At 40.4% G+C, this 19,627-nt stretch overlaps 1 protein-coding gene across 2 annotated transcripts; it reads right to left on the bottom strand.

Annotated features, from left to right (window-relative positions):
• Nucleotides 1–5,358: 5,358 nt before the first annotated feature.
• Nucleotides 5,359–19,584, bottom strand: LOC136476330 (uncharacterized). Of its 2 annotated transcripts, XM_066474157.1 has the most exons (28): nt 19,188–19,584; nt 18,974–19,068; nt 18,792–18,891; nt 17,417–17,521; nt 17,170–17,332; nt 15,712–15,832; nt 15,552–15,614; nt 15,078–15,158; nt 14,913–15,004; nt 14,680–14,830; nt 13,869–13,955; nt 12,537–12,656; nt 12,330–12,461; nt 12,145–12,242; nt 11,943–12,066; nt 11,744–11,851; nt 11,328–11,460; nt 9,904–10,014; nt 9,767–9,830; nt 9,593–9,665; nt 8,681–8,857; nt 8,493–8,603; nt 8,183–8,353; nt 7,896–8,051; nt 7,096–7,329; nt 6,790–6,948; nt 6,467–6,573; nt 5,359–6,383 (listed from the first exon to the last, which is right to left on the bottom strand). In XM_066474157.1, exons 1-28 carry the CDS (start codon nt 19,345–19,347, stop codon nt 5,849–5,851), a joined length of 3,831 nt encoding a protein of 1,276 aa, XP_066330254.1. In that variant the 5' UTR covers nt 19,348–19,584; the 3' UTR covers nt 5,359–5,848. The 2 variants fall into 2 exon arrangements, with proteins under 2 accessions (XP_066330254.1, XP_066330319.1); XM_066474222.1 differs by lacking the exons at nt 17,170–17,332; nt 17,417–17,521; nt 18,792–18,891; nt 18,974–19,068; nt 19,188–19,584 and having other exon boundaries at nt 15,552–15,635.
• Between the last annotated feature and the right edge of the window lie 43 nt (nt 19,585–19,627).

Below are 19,627 nucleotides of genomic sequence, written 5' to 3'. Positions count from 1 at the left end.
CGAAAGTATAGTCCATGCTTAATGTAATAGTACATATTATGTTTCATAAATATTAGTACTTTATTATATAAATTTAGTCAAAGACACTAATAGTACATACAAAAAAGGAAAAGTCTACTCCACCCCCCAACTATGGGGGTGGTCTACATAACTCTCTCAACTATGAAACGATCTGATTTACCTCCTGAACTTTTCAAAACCGTCTATTTTACCCCCAGGCGGTTTTCAGCGGCGATTTTGCTAGGGTTTTGCTACAGTAGCGTCGTGTTGCTACAGGGCCAGGGGTTTTGTCTTTTTTCTTATTTCCGCTGAATCTTTGAAAAATCATAGTAAATCACAGAAAAATTATAAAATAGAAAATCTAATTTTGTTGAACTCCACATGAGTAGATCTATACAGTGAACGTATAATATAGTACGCTTTAGTACAAAGTTTTTGCTGTAGCTTTAGATTAATTGGAAGATCCAATTTTGTCTGTAATTAATTAGAATAATTCATAACTGCAGCTTCTATGGTTCAATTGTGGTGAAATTTTTATGGTAGATTAATTATTATATGCTTAAACTATAGTAAAAATTTTATACTCATTGGACCATGTATAACTTAGTTATAGATAAATTCTAATTAATTACAGACAAAATTAGATTTTCTAATTAATATAAATCTACAGTAAAAGTTTTGTGCTAAAGTGTACCATATTATATGTTCACTGTGTAGATCTACTCATGTGGAGTCCAACAAAATTAGATTTTCTATTTTATGATTTTTCTGTGATTTACTATGATTTTTCAAAGATTCAGCGAAAATAAGAAAAAAAAGACAAAACCCCTGACACATTTGCAAAACCGGCGATACTGTAGCAAAACCCCTGTTACTGTAGCAAATCCGCCGCTGAAAACCGCCTGGGGGTAAAATAGACGGTTTTGGAAAGTTCAGGGGGTAAATCAGACCGTTTCATAGTTGAGGGGGTTATGTAGACCACCCCCATAGTTGGGGGGTGGAGTAGACTTTTTCATACAAAAAATACTAACTATACTGCATAATAATAATAAAAATATGAAATCGAGAGGGAGGTACCTTAGGAGCGGGCGGTCTTGACGCGCCGGCGTTCGTGGCATGGTCGGCTAGGGCGCTGCGTGGCAGGAGTAGCCGGGCGTGGCGTGGGTGAGCGACCGAGGACGGGCCGTGCGGGCGCGGCCAGGGCGAGGCGAGGACGGGCGGGCGTGTGCGCGGCATGGACGGGCGGGCGCGGGCGCGTGCGGCCGTAGGCAGGGCGCTAACGGCGACGGCGATCGGGCGTCGGGCGGGCGGGCAGGGCAGGCGTGCGTGCGGGCGTCCGGGCTCACGCGCGGGGTATATATCTGCTCCTGCCGCGCCCTAATCTGTGGCGCGACACTGCCGCACCATGGTCGGTGGCGTGGCAGGACCCACCATGTCAGCCCCCCCCGGGCCGGCCCGCACCACGTCAGTTGGCCGCGCCAGGGCAATAGGCGCGGCCAAAAGTGTTAGTTTAAAAAAACGACAGTGTTAAATTTAAAATTATATTCAAAAAAGGATTAAAATTAAAAAAAATCGACGTGGCAGGGTCTGTCGCGCCACCGATCTTGGCGTGGCAGTGACGCACGGTGGAGAATGGCACGGCGAGGCAAAGCTCAGTACTCACATCCCCTACCAGAGCACTGTAGCCACATCCCTCCGCGCGGGGCTTTTTTGCTTGCAAGACTCAGTAGTCACGTCCCTTGCCAGAGCACTGTAGCCACAGTGGGTAGCACAGAGCTACCCACTGCAATCCTATGTTGCATGATGTACCTATAATTTATTTCTCTTTCATCTGTTCCCATGTCGATAGCTCTACTGGTTGAAACTGTTTTTTTTCCTAATCTAGTTAATTTCTATGTAACAAATTATTACATCGCATTGTGTTATTTTAATAGGTATCATTAGTTTTTTCCTTTTTATTCCTAATTGTACTACTTTTCCTTTGTTGTTTTGGCATCGCAGTACTTTTTTGCTAGCTAATAGATTGGCTTTCACTATCACAGCAACTGTTTGTTACCTATCAATGTTTTGTGCGCCATATGCTTCGTTCTGCCACCCTTTCTTTGTTCACAAATTTCCACAATTCTCGCTCCCTTCTTTTCACTTTGTACTTTAACAAGAAAGAAATCAACAATTTTCCCTTTTATATTTGAATTGAACTCAATTAATGTATATTTATTTTTTATATTTTTTTTACCTGTACTAGTTTTCATATGACTGCAGTTGGGACAATCCTGCTTCCAACTTGCATTCCACCACTGTTCGTCATATGCTTCTTCACCAGTGTCACTTGCCAGCCATGCCCTTCTTATAGCTGCAATTTCAGAATTACCATTAGCTATTTTTGTTTGGTGTCGAGAAATGTGAACTCATAAAATTCCCTTGTTTTGTAGTCTCTCCGTTCCAAATTATAATTTGTTTGACTTTTTTGACTCTAAGTTTGACCACTCGTTTTATTCAAAAAATTTGAACAAATATAGTCAAATTTAAGTCATTCTTAAAAAACTTTTATTAATAAAGCAAGCCACAACAAAAGAAGTGATATTTAACATAAATTTTTGAATAAGACGGGCTGAGTCTAGCAAGGGATGTGATTGCTGAGTCTTGCGAACAAAAGTACTGCGATGTCAAAACGACAAAGGAAAAGTAGTACAATTAGGAATAAAAAGGGAAAAACTAATGATACCTATTAAAATAACACAATGCGATGTAATAATTTGTTACATAGAAATTAACTAGATTAGGAAAAAAAAAACAGTTTCAACCCGTAGAGCTATCGACATAGGAACAGATGAAAGAGAAACAAATTATAGGTACATCATGTAGTATAGGATTGCTAGGGTGTAGCACAGAGCTACCCACTGTGGCTACGGTGCTCTGGCAAGGGATGTGACTACTGAGTCTTGCAAGCAAAAAAGGCCCGCGCGGAGGGATGTGGCTACAGTGCTCTGGCAAGGGATGTGACTACTGAGCTTTGCCTCGCCGCGCCATTCTCCATGACGCGTCACTGCCGCGCCAAGATCGGTGGCGCGGTAGACCCTGCCATGTCACCGGTCAGCGCCTCGGTCGTCGCCACGTCAGCCTTCTCGTCGTGCCACCATGCATGGCGCGGCATAGTCATTTCGCCGCGCCATGGCAATAGGCGTGGCCAAAAGTGTTAGATTTAAAAATAAAAAGCTGACATTGTTAGATTTAGAATTAGTTTAAAAAATGTTAAAATTAAAAAAATATTCCGCCAACGCGGGAGGAAGGAGAGGGGGCACGGACACGTACGAGCGAAGGGGTTCTTGGGACGCCAAGTCCAGGTCGGTCGCCGGATCACGCGGTGGCGTCGCTGGAAATCCAACGCCCATACAACCACCGCGCCACGTTGACCGCCTGACCGGAACAGCTGCCGCACAACGAGAGCAGAGGATTTCGTTTTCACTGGATGATGGCTTGCAAAGTTGTGAACACTCTTGATAGCATTTTTGTATTGTTTTCTTTCCGCGAGACATCTCGCATATATAATGTGTTTTATTATAATAAAGGCAATAATCATGCGAGGGGGGATGCAACGAACTCACATCGTCATTATCCTGTCCACGTTGACCCGACCCGATCAACTCAACTGCACAAGTATTAATTATTGTTACCAAAAAAAATTGCACAAGTACAGGTCCACCAGTCTGACTCTTACATATTTTTATTACACGTACACAGTACTACTACACAGGCACAAGAGGGAAATGGGCGATACGGTGCCTTGTAGCATATAGTGTCGTAGCCGTCGTTTGGCAGTCTCACTCTCGTTCTCTCTCACGGCCTGTTCGGTTCCCGGAATTCCGGCCAGGATGGCTTAGTTCATTTCTATACACCGGACTCCACCCATAATCATTCCGGACAGGAATAACTGCAAACCAACGGACCCTTAGGAGTATAATACCTACGAGTACTAGAATAAAGTATCAATTGGCAGTAATAATACTTGCAATTTTGCAAAGTGATGTAAATCACCATCAGTTTTGTAGCTACTGTACCCACCAATTGGGACGCGGAAAATAACGAGCTGGGCACGCCAATCCTTCGTGCGTGGCGTGCGTCACACATTTTTGTGCTCCACATGCTGCGTCACACAAGGAGTTCTCGGCGAAGGTGGCACTGGCCAAGTGGCCGGGCCGGCGACGGCGAATGCATTGGATCGAGCACAGCGGTTCCCGGCCCCCGTCTCGGCTCTGCATGCATTGATTCCCTGCCAGATTTGGTAGAACATGATAACGAGTGGGGTAACGATGCGACAGCAACGGAAGGAAAAACAAAGCAAACGACTGACTGAACGAGGACGACGAGTCAACGACCCACTGCCGAACTGCCTCCGGAATGGCCGGCCCAGCCAGCTGGGTTCCCAATTCCCGTCGCAGGCGAGTCCTCGTGTGATCCAAAAAAAATTTCTCGTCCTCCGTTCCGTCCATGTGATATGCATGCACGCACAGGGAATGGGCATGGCACGGGCAGGCGGGCAGCGGCCGAGACGCAAGAACAACTAGCCTAGACCACGGTGTTACCGCGGGCTCGTAGGTGGCACGGTTGTGGCTGTGGCATTTGTGCATCTGGAGAGCTTCTAGCTATTGAGCTGTGGCATACTGGCATCTAACAAGATCACCCCATTGCCCATTGCCCGTTATCAATACACGCACAAACTTCCTACAAAGGTGCAAATGGATGTGTATCAAAAGAAGCGACATGCAGCCTACAAAGGTGCAAATGGATGTGTATCAAAAGAAGCGACATGCAGCCTACAAATGTGCAAATGGATGTGTATCAAAAGAAGTGACATGAGCCAACAGTGTTTTACTCTCCCAACAAACCAGCATCAGCCGAGCTTATCAGCCCAGAAACCAATCAGCAAACAAGCCGATGATATGCTCTTCAGAGTCAAATCACACAAAGTACCATGGCAGTTGTTGTAAAAAAAAGTACCATAGTAGTCACACAGTTTATGATCACCCGAAAGAACGGCATCCTACAAAAATGCCAATGGGTGTGTATCAAAGAGGCGAAAGGAGAGACATGAACATGATATACTTCTCTTCAAAGCAATTCAGTAGTGATTATGATCTCCCAGAAGAACGACATCACGATCAGAAAGAAAGAAAGAAAAAAATAAAAAAATAATAACTGCACCCCTCAGACACTTGCACCTAATGTGGACTGCTGGACATCGATATGAGAAACTGGAAAGGGAATCAACATACCATACGGCGTATGTGCTCAAGGCCAAACAATGCTTTTAAAAGGATTGTACAAACAAAAATCATTGTCGTCCATACAACAACAGTATCGAGACAATTGTCTGATTACCTTTTCAAAATTACAGAAAATTTATCTGATCCAACTATAACTACATACTACATTTGAGAAAACGTCTAGCAGTGACAAGTTAAACAGGATGTACATGAGTAGTATATGCTCCTACTAGCCACATCAACAATTAGACAAGCAAAATCTCTAACTGTATATTCCGTCTAAGCCAAAATTCCACCAGCAATTACCGTTAATTTTTTCCACCAACAATTGTATACATGTACTCACCAAAACTCATCGTTCAAAATGACGTGTAAATATACCAGTATCGAAGCAGAACAATCATGAGCACATCCAAGTATATTCAGTCAGGGAACACACGCAGCACATCTTTGCACAACCAACACCAGGACTGGATTGGTTTGCGCCTATTATCATAGTCCCGCTGCAATTGGGTGTAATTCCTGAGTTTTGAACTGAACTATATTGACATTCAGGAAGGTACTTCTCAAATCCTGATAATTACTTAGACACTTTGAAGGACAGTAACATAGAAAGGATGCCCTAGACCACCACCAGATAACAATTTCTCATTTTCATCCACATGTCGTCCCTCAGATGGATGCACTTTCCATTGCAGCTCATAATTGGAAAAATTGTATGTACCTGGTGCAAATATGCACACTTTTAGAGGAACTCTAGCACAATTGTCAGGTTGGAGCTCAATTTGAGCACAACTCAATGAACACCAAACATATGGTGAAATGCTCTTCGAAGATTGCTTCTCTTGATGTGTACTCTTGGAACTAGAGATGGTCTTTACATCATTTTCCAGTGATACATCATACCATCCACCCTGAGCACTGGTTGAGTCATGAGGATGAACAGTTTGGCTTTTCTCTGGCATTACATCAAAAGTGACCACTCTCACCAAAATCTTATGAGCTTCTGAATTGTGAATGACCAACTGGAGGTTAACCTCACAGTAAGACTTTGAGAAATCATGACTAATTGTCCGAGGTCCTTCCATAAGCCACCATATAGGGTTCTGGCTTAGAGAACTAAAAAAGAAGATGGGATCAGCATTTATTCAACAAACCAAGGCCAACGAAGATTGTATCAAACTACATGTTGTATCACTTGCCTGCAATGACACGTGTGATGAGAAAGTAGTTCAAAGTCTGGAGTAGGCTTGGAAGAGTTACCAACTGCCTTTGAGATTAGAACAAAATCAAGAAGGCTGCATGGCCCCTGAACAGTTATCAAGTGCAAATCAGAATTTTATTAATCATTGATCAACATAACAAAAATTATGCATGTGCCAGTTTTCCAATCAAGTCTGTTTTAAGTTGACCTGGAATATTTGGGTCAAGATGTACCCAGATGTATAACTCTTGGAACCAACAAGAAAATAATACCGTCAAACGATGCAACAGCAGTGTAATGAATTATAATATAAGAACTAACCTTTGCTACCTTCCCTTGCCTGTATCTTTCTTGATAGTGAAAATCAGCTAAAGGAGATCGAGCAATGTCAAACAGATCAGTGCTGCTCCCTGGACACAAAGCCATATCGCTTGTGCAGGAACCACTTTCTGCCTCTTTACAAGAATCCGCCTCACAATCCTTAAAAAAAGCATGCATTGGGAAAATATATCACAACCTTGAATGTACAACACTTAATGAACAGAAGAGCATTGAATAAGGCAATGGAAAATATGGCATATTAAAGTGTTCTGTATCTGACAGAAAATTGAAAAATGGGCCTTCAACCTTAATTTTGAAGAAGCACGACACAGCCTGATTTTCTGATACTGTTTCAACAGAGTTGATTGAACTGCATAACGGCAACGCTGAAACTGCCCATTTACCACCGACACATGATAACTGATGAAGCACAAATGACTCTGATGGAGTCTTGTTCATGACATCCATGCGAACAATATACTCTTGCAATCTTGATGAGGACGTGCTTATAGAAAAGGATACATCAAGTGATGGCAAAACCTGCAAAGAATTGCTTAGAGCTAATGCTTATCCAAAAGGAAAATAAGCAATAAAACAATAGCATACAACAAATAACTAGTTTGTTCATCCTTCGTTCTTAAGATCAAGGACAAAAAGAATATTAGTATGGAGGATAACCGTTAGAAACGCCTTGATCTTGGATTGCTTAAACTTTAGCAATTTCACCTTGGAAAAGTAATTGTGTTGGGAGGACAATCAAAGCTTCACTGATGCAATGTGCAACAATAAATGTGAAAGAACAACTTTTAAGAGAATCCCAATCCCCAGCCGAAAGTCTGGGCATTTTATAAAACACTAACATGTGTTATGAATGTGCTAACAATCCAATATGACATTCTATGAAAATATTTTATTTAAGAAGAAATTTATACATGATGAAAATATTTTTCATGGTGAACCTAGTAGCATCAATCTTAGCCATCAATCTATGTAAATCAATACTGAAAAAAAGAGCAACAAGAATCTTACAACAACTTGCATTTGGAGCTGGAGGGAGTAACAAATATATTTCCTAAAAAAACTAAATATGGGACACAATCCGTTACCTCGAGATTGAAATGCATGCGTAGTGTACGGTATTTAATATCACTGGAACTCCCCATTTCGTAATACAGAGATATATAAAGAGAAACATTTCCAGGAGTTGCAGCATGAAACCAAATAGGCCAAGAGAGTGCTGCCCCTGTTTGAATTTCAATATCCTGGAAAAATTATGATGGTCAATATTTGTGAAAGAAAATGCGACAGCAAATAATCTGTGAAAGCAATAAAAAATGTTAAATAGATTACTCTAGTACAAACAAAAAGATACTAGTGCCTTAAGCCACTTTACCTGAGGAAATGCAAAGAGCAAACTCTTGAAATTGTCCTTCAAAGTTTTGGATGATATGACACTGCTTTCTGATTGCATATGCCTTTTTAAGCAGTCTGGGAACTCAAGGCCAATGTCCGATGAATCACCAGGAATTAAAAATCTTGGGCTGCTAAGTTTCATTTTTATGCCCTGCATTACAGGATTGGAAAGAGTTAACAGATAATATGGTGCTTGATACTTGCATAAAGTCATGATCATCTGTAGAAAACTCAGCAACTCTTCAATGATTATCAGAATAAGAAACAAGAGGAAGACAAATGGTAAAGACCTTCACAGCATATTCTGAATGGTTTCTCAGATTTAGTGTAAGCAGCTTTAAATCACCAGCAAACGCTTTTGTTGGCATGCGATCAATAGATCCTGTAAGTTTTGGTAAACCCTGTAGGCGAAGAATTTAAAACTTCACACATCATCAGAAACTAATGTTTGTGAAGAGAAATCTGGAGAGATTATAACCTTGATTACAACCAGGCTGTTATTCCAAGAACGACGTGGGCCTCTTTTCCCTTTCTTGATTTTTTTCTGTGCATCAAATTCAAAGTATTGATAGCCTACTACTGACTCTGAAAGTGTCCACCTTATCCCAACCAACTTCAGAATACCTTCAACTTTTGGAGTAACATCAAGTTGCACCTAATGAAGTTGGAGAGGAGATGAGCAACTACCTTGAAAGACAATTAACAAAAAAAAAAAAAAAACACCTATACGAAACAACAAATGCCAAACACATCAAATCTGCAAAAATGCAATCGGACAAATAGTAAGGAAATGAGGAATAATCAGTTTAGAATTTTTTTTCTCAAACATGCAGGAGAGCTGAGTATAATCAGTGTAGTATTTGACCCTGGCTACATCCATTTTCTTAAAAAAAGAGAAATATTATGATTTTGCTACACATCTCTTGTAAAATCAGATTGAAGAAATTGAAACAGATGAAAATAATTCAGTAATAACATATGGCGGGTTAATGGATACCAAGCAAAACAGTATGTATTGGCACTGAACTGAACTATTATTGGCTTTCTCAGTATGCATGTGGTGGACTTTTAAACAACATCTAAGCATTCTTTGGAGTATAACTAGTTGTTTGCATCGTCCATCTTTGAGCCCAAACAGCAAAATCTTACTGTAACGAATTCCAGCAAATGAATAGATCCAACAGCATACTGCACCAATACCAAATTGAACCTTAAGCACTTCTTTCCCATTCAGCCCCTAAAATATTAACAGTATATTCTGTTCACCTAGCTTTTTACTGAGTAAAGGTTAGATCTGCTGTAATGAATCAGGTAGCAAAGACATGCTTAAACAATTTTCAAAGCACACAAAAGATTGGGTAGAGTTAAAAGGCAAGAAATTGTTACATACTCTTTTACTTTCACCTCCTCCTAATATAATGTCAAGCTTTGACAATGTAAACTTATCTCCATCAGTCTCAAACCTGTAGTGTTCAATAAAAAATAGAAATAATAGCCATTATAAATTTTGGTGGAAAGAACAACATCTACATGAACGAAACCTTAATTATGAAAAGAAAATTACATTGAAATAGATGGCTTTGTGTTAACCTTATCTTCCCCACCATCCAAATCCAGCCCACTTACATCTGCATGAGGAATGTAATGCATCAGTGGTTAACGTAACTCTATATGGAAAGAACTCAGGAAGGAAAATCTTACCAGAACTTAATGCATCCAAAGTGGTGGAAAGCTGGCATATAAGAGAGATGCCAGAAACAGCAACAGGAATTTGGAGGGGATTTTTAAGTTCAACATTCAATTTTACTGCTTCTGCAACCAACAAACAAAGCAACTAAGAACACTATATACATAATAAAAAAGAAATAATAATTAGAAGGGTCTAAAGGAGATGATAGCAGATCATTTCAACCAAATTTATGTCTACTTTGTGCCTTTACTGAAACTTCACGTAACATTTAGTGCTCTAAAATTTTGTCAGAACTCCAAGGGTCATTTGCGTCAGGCTCATAAAATATGAACACAACAGTTCTGGGGTCCCTCTTGCTTATAAATAATTTGGTACCAAGAAACAATTTTCTAGTCTTGTTGTGCCAAAAGAAGCTCCATTGCCAAGCATCCAAAAACTTACAGCTTAGCCATGGTCAAAATGGTTATCAGTCTACCTTGGTTGAAAGCCTGTAACTCAAGTATAACTACAAGGGAAAAGTCCTTGTTGGACGGAACCAATATCCTACCAACAATTGCATAAGAATGTTACCAGCCGTGGCTAAGCCAAGTGACTGGTTACATTAGTTGTTCACACTGCTCAAATGAGCAAATAATGAAAACTGGTATCAATTCAGTTGGTAAGTTCTATCCTTCAACCTCAAATGACAATGTAGGCACCACTCAGGCCTCATCCTCTCCTTCTCATGCCCACTTCCTCAAGGCCTCACCCTCTTATGTTTGCTTCTACTACTGCTGCTCCGACCTCATCTTCAACCTGATATATGCAGTACCAGTGGCATCAACCACAGTCTGCAGATCTGTAGCTTGGCTAAACCAGTCTGCCTCCAATTGGTAAGGTTCATTTGGTCACCTTGAGACCAAAATTATGATGGAAGGCCAAGAAGGCAACAGCCAATGGCATTTTTTTTCAAATAGGTCAGCAAAGAAAAGATCCAATTTCAAGGATATGGTAAAAACCATAAATAGTTAAAATATTTCAAGTGGAAATGGAGGACATATCAAGTTCAAACTCCATTGGCAAAATAAAGGGGATTCAAACTCACATCAGAGTGCAAATCATACAATTCCAATGGGACTGGTGGACAATAGATGGACGGTGGCCAGACGAATTATTAATATATTATACAACATAAGTAGCTAAGAAAGATGCACAGCACTTGATGTTCAAGCCTTAAAAGGCCCAAACAGACAGTTTGTCTATCCCTTATCCAGCAACAGACGTGAATGCGAGATAGCACTCAAAGACAAGTGTCCGCCCATCTAAAAAAAGATACTGTCCTGCACTAGATTGGTAAGTTGACAAGTGCCACATTGTATACCAGACAATTCCAGATAGTGGTTTGACCTCAAGTTCAGTCATATATAGCTATGAATTTTTATTTTAAAAAAATTACCTCCAGTCACACAAATACAGGAATCCTTGTATTTTCTCATTGGCTGAGTATCCAGCCAATTAGTTCTGACAATTGATGATGATGGGATCAATTCTTCCTCCAGCTCCTGCCAGGTGCTTTCACTAACGCCAACCTGTAACAGAATACAACCAACACATGCTGAGAATGGGCATCAATAGCATAGCACCAGCAAAAGAGATCAGGTTAAAGACAGTCATAGTGTTTCATTTTATTATCGAAGGTGTGAAATTGACCATATATTATGCCTTTTCTTTAAAGGAGCACGAGAAGGATAACTCAAGTACCCAAAAAACAATATTCTATAAAAATATAGGGAGGTTCAATGTTTGATTGCTCCCAGAAATGCAAATGATAGATGGATTAGAAATACTCCTGGTACAGTTGTTAGGCCTTACATCTGCATCTGATGCATAAGTGCGATGATCTTCATATATAACTTTGAGAGATGACATGTTAAAAACAGGAAGTTGAAGCTTGTACACATCAAATTTCTTCCCCATGCTCTATACACAAAATAATATCACAAAATTAGAATGCACCAAAAGTTAGGTTCAAATAAGGTATTAAGGTGTAGTGCTATAGTTGGTCAATAACCTGAACATAATGGAAAAAATCAGTGAGGAACATGTTTTGTGTAGTCAGCGACTGATGGCTACAAGCAATGACCTCCAGCAAGTGCTTGATGGCTACATCAAGTATCCCGAGAACTCCATACCACCTACCAGTACACCCAGAGTCAAGTACAGCGTAAAGACACAAGATAAAAATTGGACAGGAGCTAAAAATACCTAACTACCTTCCAACATTAAAATGTACATGATTGTTGATGTAACTCCAAGGGTTTTGTTTGTAGACAAACAAAGCATTTCTGTACACCCGAACAGCATGTTGTTTCTGCATTTAAAGAAAGAAAATCGATTTAAAAAAGATTCAATCAACATTGAAAGAGATTACAACAGCGGTACAATAATTATTATGAACCTGATCAGACACGTAGTAGCTATTCCCAGCTAAGATTAGGTGAAATCCGTATTTCCGAAGCATGGGTGGATTGGCTAATAGATAGCAACAGGCGGCTTGCTCAAGCAGTACAGCTGAATGCAACGAAGGTTCCTGAGCAGTAGAGATCTCAATCAATAATACATCTAATCAGCCAAAAAACTTCCCACGACAAAAAAGGAAATCTACCTCATTAGAAACACGGAAATACACGTTTGATGCTTCCCTATACTGTCCTCTTGTTTTAAGCATTTCGGCCCACCAAAGGCCACATCTAGTAGCATTTCTCTGGCCAGAAGATCCAATTCTCTGCATATATGAAAAGGTGAATTACACTCCGAATGAAAGACGACTACAAGAGGAAGTTCAATCAAGAAAACTAGAGAGTCTACTATCTACATATCATAAGCGTGTAGTATCTTGTCATGGCACATATTCCACTTCTTTGTGCATTTCTCCTAAATGCAACACACCTCAGGATATTCAGATTTGTACAGCTGGTACCAGAATATCCATAATAAGCAATTTTATATTGAAGAGGGTAGCTTAAAATCAGGGCAGACCCTGTACATTCTGACTATTTCTCCGACACAGCATACGTTACTGAAAGAAGCCAGAAACTAGAATGAAATGAATATGTGGCAATGTGGCCCAGAACTTGTAGCCAGTCTAAAACGCCATTCCTTCCCAGATGAATTTAGGTACAAGACATCAAGGGCGTGTTCGGATTCCCGCTTCCAACGATCCAGGACCTGCGTGTCGATATAAACTATAGGGGAATACTGATCGGATGCCAGGTTCCGCGGTGCTGCTCTGCATCCACCGGTGCAAAAAAAAGGGTTTGGGCTCTGCTCATGCGGCTGATTCGTTTGTCGCTCTCAGGCCTGTACCGGTGGATGCAGGATTAGTATGGTCCCACACGTTAATCTCACATGCTAGGTAAGTTGTATCCGCTCATACAGTGAACCAAACAGAATCTCAGCTTCTTCTTTTTTTCTTTTTTCTTTTTTGCATTCGCTCGTGCACTTTCACCAAACTCTCTCCCTTAGAATTTACATCCGCTGAGCCAGTTTCTCCTCATTCAGGATACAGTCTTGCTCGAGCAACCAAACACACTCCAAGGGTCTCTGGAGCCGGATATCAACGGCATGACACCTATAGCATCCACTACCGTCGTCATGAACATATAAGTGCTTTACCGTTGAGCTAATATCATACGGATATCTGCAGGGTAAGTTCAATGCATATTATGGAATAATATGCACAAAAGCATCCTAGTTGTTTGTTATGACCATTGCTTAAATAAGACTTAAATTGGGTATTCATTAAACAACTGATAGACAAGAAAAAGATGTTCCATGCAAAATGGGTTTTGGGCTCCTCTTATTGTTCTGTGTAAGAAACATGGGGTAACAGCGCAATACCACAGAACAATATCCAAAACATTAAATAATAAGCAATATAAAGGAAATAATTATTTGCCTGTGCAGGAAACCAAGATGTGAATTTCTAAATAAATACCAAATATGTACTGAAGGCATTTTCCATGCAATACTCCGCGTCCTTCCTAGACTGATCCAAAATGAAATAGCAAAGTCCACTCATCTCCTGCAAAAGGGAATATATGAACATGTATCAATATGAAATGAATATGTAACACACATTAAGGTTATTCCAGAACTCAAGAAAAAACGATCCAGAAACCCTGCAACATAGTGGACATGTATCATCTGATGTTTTCTAGGCCAGGCCCCATATTTGTAGGAAAGCTGGGTTGGTAATGGAACTGCCAATTGCTTAAGGCCCCGTTTGGATCCTTGGAATTGAATTCATTCTAATAAATTATAATTTAAACACATATTAATTAAGCTAATATGGTTGTATATGGAATATATTTGTATACTATTGTTAGCTATGCAAGGGAGATGCTTATATGTTGCATTTCTACTATAGGGAAGCGAGTTGAAGAGAGTGCTACAAGTTACAGAGCAGAAACATAGCATGTAGATCTATAGAATCAATCTCCATCTCCCACCCTATGAATTTGATATAGGCTTATATGTGAACTTTGGAAAGTTGTGGAATCTCAAATTCCAAGCCAAATAGCCTAATCCATTTAGTAGATTTCAATTCCTCCAAAATGAAGGGATCCAAACGGCCCCTTAGTGTAAACAGGACCATCATGTTTAGCATACTAGCATACCGGGATATTCCTTCAGAATAGGAATCCTAATTGTGCCTTTACAACAAACTCAAAGACGCTAAACAGACTACTAATATGTATATCCATGGAGAAAGTTCAGCAAAACGAGTCAAAAAAAAAATCTTCCACCTGTACACCAGCAAATCGCTTCCAAGCCTTATCAAGCTTATAATCAGTGGCGAGTAATCTGTAGTTTGACAAGGCAAGCTCGTAGTCTCGTAACATGAAGGCGAAATCACCTAGTACTCTGATCTGTGATTCTATGGAGGTGAATGTATACCTGATGGAGAAAATAAAGTTACAGCATATTACAAATTACATATATACAGTGAAAAGTAGCAAGATCTAGAACAATCACTTGCATTGGCCCATTTGGAGCTTCTGGGACATCATCTCTCTTTCTCCACCACAAGTTCTTGATCTGATTTCTAAAACCCTTTCTTGTTGTGGCTACCTAAAACAGTACTGAATCTTGTTGGGATATGATAAGATGAACATAATGATATACCAAACTTTCAACTGCATACCTGCTGATTGAGGACACGTATCTTTTGCTCCATGTAGGGGATGATATGGTTAGAAACAAAATCTTGCATGAAGTCCTTTATCTGAAATAAACAAGCTCAGCAATTCAACATCAAGTAAAGCTTGTTGAAAGCTGAGAAAGGTTGCATGATGTGACAACACACCCACAATGGAAGAACTGGAGAATAGAGATCTAGGGCAAGAAAAATAACAGAACAATATGATGTGCCATCCTTGGCATCAGTGCACACACACACACACACACACACACACACACACACAAAAAAAAAAAAAAAAAAAAAAAAAAAAAAAAAAAACTTGAATCAACTGAAAGCAGGGATGGTTACTCCATAACTATCACCTAATAGATGAATCCTTAGGCACCATGAAAAGTTGAACAAAGTGTCACAAAACTTTGTGTGCCCAGCAAAACACTATAGAGAAGCACATGATAAAACAGATCAATGTTCTAATACCTCATTCAGATCATCCACACTAATGAAACAGGATCCATCATGATTGTTCAAACCAAGAGCTTTCTGCATTTAGTAACGAAAAGACTATAAGTAGATTGTATATTTGCTGAAATTTGAAAACATTACTGAAATTCTATATGAGGTAATTCAGTATGCTCACATAAGGTAGCCATGAATTGTCAGCATTACTACCACCTGCTTCTGTAGACGAATTTATGCATAATAATTTACAGTCGTTCAGACCAAGGGTACTCCTCATTTCAGCTAAGACATTCACAGCTCTTCATGTACAAAGTAATATGGGTCAGCAAGAAAGAAAACAGTATATAATTGAAACATAAAATATCAGACAATCTTAAAGGATTTGGCAATAAAGACTTGGCAAATCAGCTATTAAAAAGAAAGATTAAACGATTTTCTGCAACTGTGTATATTAAAGGATTTTCTGCAACTATGACAACAAAGACTGAAAACATAAAGACTTGGCAAATCAGCTATAACAAAGAAATAGATTACAAAATTGCAATAAATAATAATTCGATATATTACATGCCATAATATTATCCCAAGTTCATACTCATTTAGCAAAAAAAAATAGTATTTAGTTTTAGTGGGGCTTATGTGAGAAACCACATGCCCTTTTAATCGGAGTTTGCTTCCTCAGAAGTGCTTCTATGAGAAGCTGCTAAGGAGAGGGCTTCAGCTTCCTGGTACAAGAGAGGAGTTCAAAGTTTTTTAAAAGGCTATACCAATTTTAGGGAAGTTTGAAGACTTGAAGGATGAGCGTTCCGAAATACCCTTTGGACAATAGATGCCCTGATTTTTAATGGTAGTGATTTTAATTTTTTTTACAATTTTAATTTCCACTTTTAAATATATTATAAAATTATGCTACTTTCTTTTACTCTAATCCATACTCCCACTGATTCAAAATACATGTAGATTTAGGATTCTTATAAATCAAAAGTTCTTCACTTCAATCATCAATATATAAGGATTTGATACATTAATAATGTAAATTATATGTCATTTATTTATCGTGAAGAACACTTCCATATATTTAACTGTCTTTATTTAGCATGTCATAGTTTCATAGAAATTATTGTGCTGAGTAATCACCCTATAGACTATGTCGCTATGTGTGCCCGATCACCGATATGAGTTTATGACCAGACACAGCACAGTTATGGTCCTGACAAAGGTGTCGGACACATGGGTGTCAGATGTAAAACAATTTCCTTTGCACAAGAAGCACAAAGTTAGGGCCTAGGGGTAAAAAGCCCTTAGAAGTTAAAATGCATAGAATTAGGAAAGCAAGGAAGCATGAATACTAAAGGCAATAGGGACACATAAGAAATTAACCACTATGAGGAACCTTGTCTAACCTTGATGAAGACAAATAATCCTAAAAATTGTGAACTACAAAATATGTAGGCAGTTATGTTTGTCAACCATTTTGCCAATACAGATTCACAAGCATTATGTTTGACAATTCTGAAGGGGTTGGTCAGGTACGAAAAACATAGGCCAGCTATGTTTTTTTAAAATGATTTTAACATCATAAATTGCTTTAGTAAGAGTATCTTCTTTAGTTAGAAAGAAAGGTGAATAACAATACATGTCTTGTGGCCCCTCTTGCTGGTCATGAAGTACAAGGTAATGCTTCAAAATCTGTGGATCCATTATGCCTTCATTCAAAAGAGATGGCAACTGATTTGTGTTGAAGAGATCAACAAATTTATTGACTGGTTCTTTGTCCATTGATGACACAACTAGAAGACCTGTTAGTAATAGCTTAAAGCATAAGCAAGAACATATTCTGCAAACAGAATAACCAGCTAAGAACAGGAAGTGTCAAATCTCACATGCCACGGGATGGTCAAATGTTTCATGCTCTGAAAATGAGAGTGTCCGCATTAGCTCTCTATTGAACTTCTTAATCCACAATGGGCACAGCTCGGCCTCAGGCTCTGGAATTACATAATTAAGGAATCATATATAGGATGCAATAAGGTATCAAACAAAATTTGCACAGTTGAGCTTTGCAAATATTGGAGTTGACTTGACTAAAGCACGTAACAACCAAAGAAGCACCAATAAGAGACACACATCACATCTTCCAGTAAGATACATCAGAGTACCAGCCAAATATAAATGAAGACATTTGAAGTGACAATGTCAAGCGCTTCCCAGCAATTTCCCAAAAAAAAAACTAAATTACCCAATTTAGTAACAAAAATGCACAGAGCACCAAGCAGCGCATTCTTCTAATGAGCATTTGCAAGCAATTTGAGCTCTCCATCCATACAATAGAATGCATGCAAAGCAACTTCACTACAACAAACAATCGCCTGAAATTATGCTGCAACTGCACCAAGCGATCTTGATGGAAAGCATGTGGCTGCCCATTAAAAAATCATTCCCAGTTCACAGGTTACACATTTTACTATTCTTTCTGTTTATGAACACACATTCCACTATTCCTCACCATAAAGGTTAAGAGGTTAACCATTGCCAGCCTGGGCTAACCCACCCCCTGCACGCACCCTGGCCCAGGAAAAGTCTTGAGGACCGAGGACCCAACTGCAGCCCTCCAATGCATCCCAAGTCCACTGCCCATTAGGGCCACAAAAGTAACTTCAACTAGCCCATTAACTGAATTCTCCTGCTGTGTTCTCGTTCAAAAAAAACTAGCCCATTAACTCCTGTCAACGTTGCCGGAACAACATACCAGTCACAGATCATTATTTCCCTCTCCTATAAATGGAAAACAACCACACAAGCTCACCTTGCCTAGTCACCTCAGCAGCATCCAGGCTCACCACACACATCATCATCAACATCCGTGCAAGCCTTGCCGGTGGCTGCGCTTCCCTGCCGCCGCCACAACATGCACAACAATGCTGAAGTGGCAAGCGGAATGCCCTTATGTAATCAATTGAGATCATTTCCTAATTTACTTTAGAACTTTACATGGTTCCATAGTAGTTCGGCTCTAATTTGCAGTATATACTGATTTCCTAATTCTATGGCTAACTATGGCTAATTGACTAGTTTTCCGCTGCCTAACCTAAACTACACTGATCCCCCCCCCCCCCCCCCCCCCCCCCCCCCCCCCGAAAAATCTTTGCCCCCTTCCACCACTAATCCAATTATCAGAGAAACACAGCAATGTGTACTTCATTGGAGAGGACGTAGAACATCCATATTATCATACAGAAGCAAAGCGTGGGATCTTACTTCCAAGTACATCTTCAACCTGAGGCGGGTCTGAAAGCAAATCCAGAAGAGCCTTCTCATTGGCCTCAGAAACTACCGGCTTAATCCTCTCGTCTGCCACCTGTTCCCAAACATCGAGGTCATCAAACACTGAAGTAGCTACAGCCACCTAAGATAGCAATACCAGAATGTTTGAGGATCACCTCGCAGTCCTCCTTCCGGACGTCGGACGCGTAAACCATCCGAATCTTAAACATTTGCAGCCTGTACGGCACCTCGCTCGCCGTCCGCACGGGCACTGCTCAATCGCGGGCACAGAGACAGAACCTTCCATGAGATCACATAACCAAAACAAACGAAAAGCGAACAAAATACAGCACAGGGTCATCTGAAACCAAGCATTGGGAGGCCAATCACCGTCGATTTTTTTTAAGAGCGAGAACGGGGAGAGCATGTCGACGAAGCTGAGGCCGTTCTTACGGCAGGCGGCCTCAGCGAGCGGTGTGGACAGCACCATCACCACCGGTGTGATTTCTTCGAGAAGGAGCCGCCCCAAGTAGCTCCGGAGCGGATCCATCGGGCCAAAACCCTAGCGGTGCTGGTCCGAATTGCGGATGAGCCAAATTTAGCGGCGTGACTGACTCAGGGGTGGGAGGCGCGAGCTGGGGTTACAACGTGGGTAACCAACCTTTACTGAGATCGGCGTACGCGGGGTCGCCGGAGAAGGGGGTGATCTCCGGCGACCGGAGGGCTCGGTGGTGGTGATCTGATCTGGGAGAGCGCCAGGTAGAGAAGACGACGACTGGCCGTACTGGTTCCGCTTAGGCACAGCCTGCACGGTTTCCATACTTGGGCTT

This window comes from Miscanthus floridulus, chromosome 1 (genome assembly GCF_019320115.1).
Source record: "Miscanthus floridulus cultivar M001 chromosome 1, ASM1932011v1, whole genome shotgun sequence".
NCBI classification, from domain to species: domain Eukaryota; kingdom Viridiplantae; phylum Streptophyta; class Magnoliopsida; order Poales; family Poaceae; genus Miscanthus; species Miscanthus floridulus.
The sequence above is the reverse complement of the archived record's forward strand: the minus strand, read 5'-3'. Positions and strand labels throughout refer to the sequence as shown.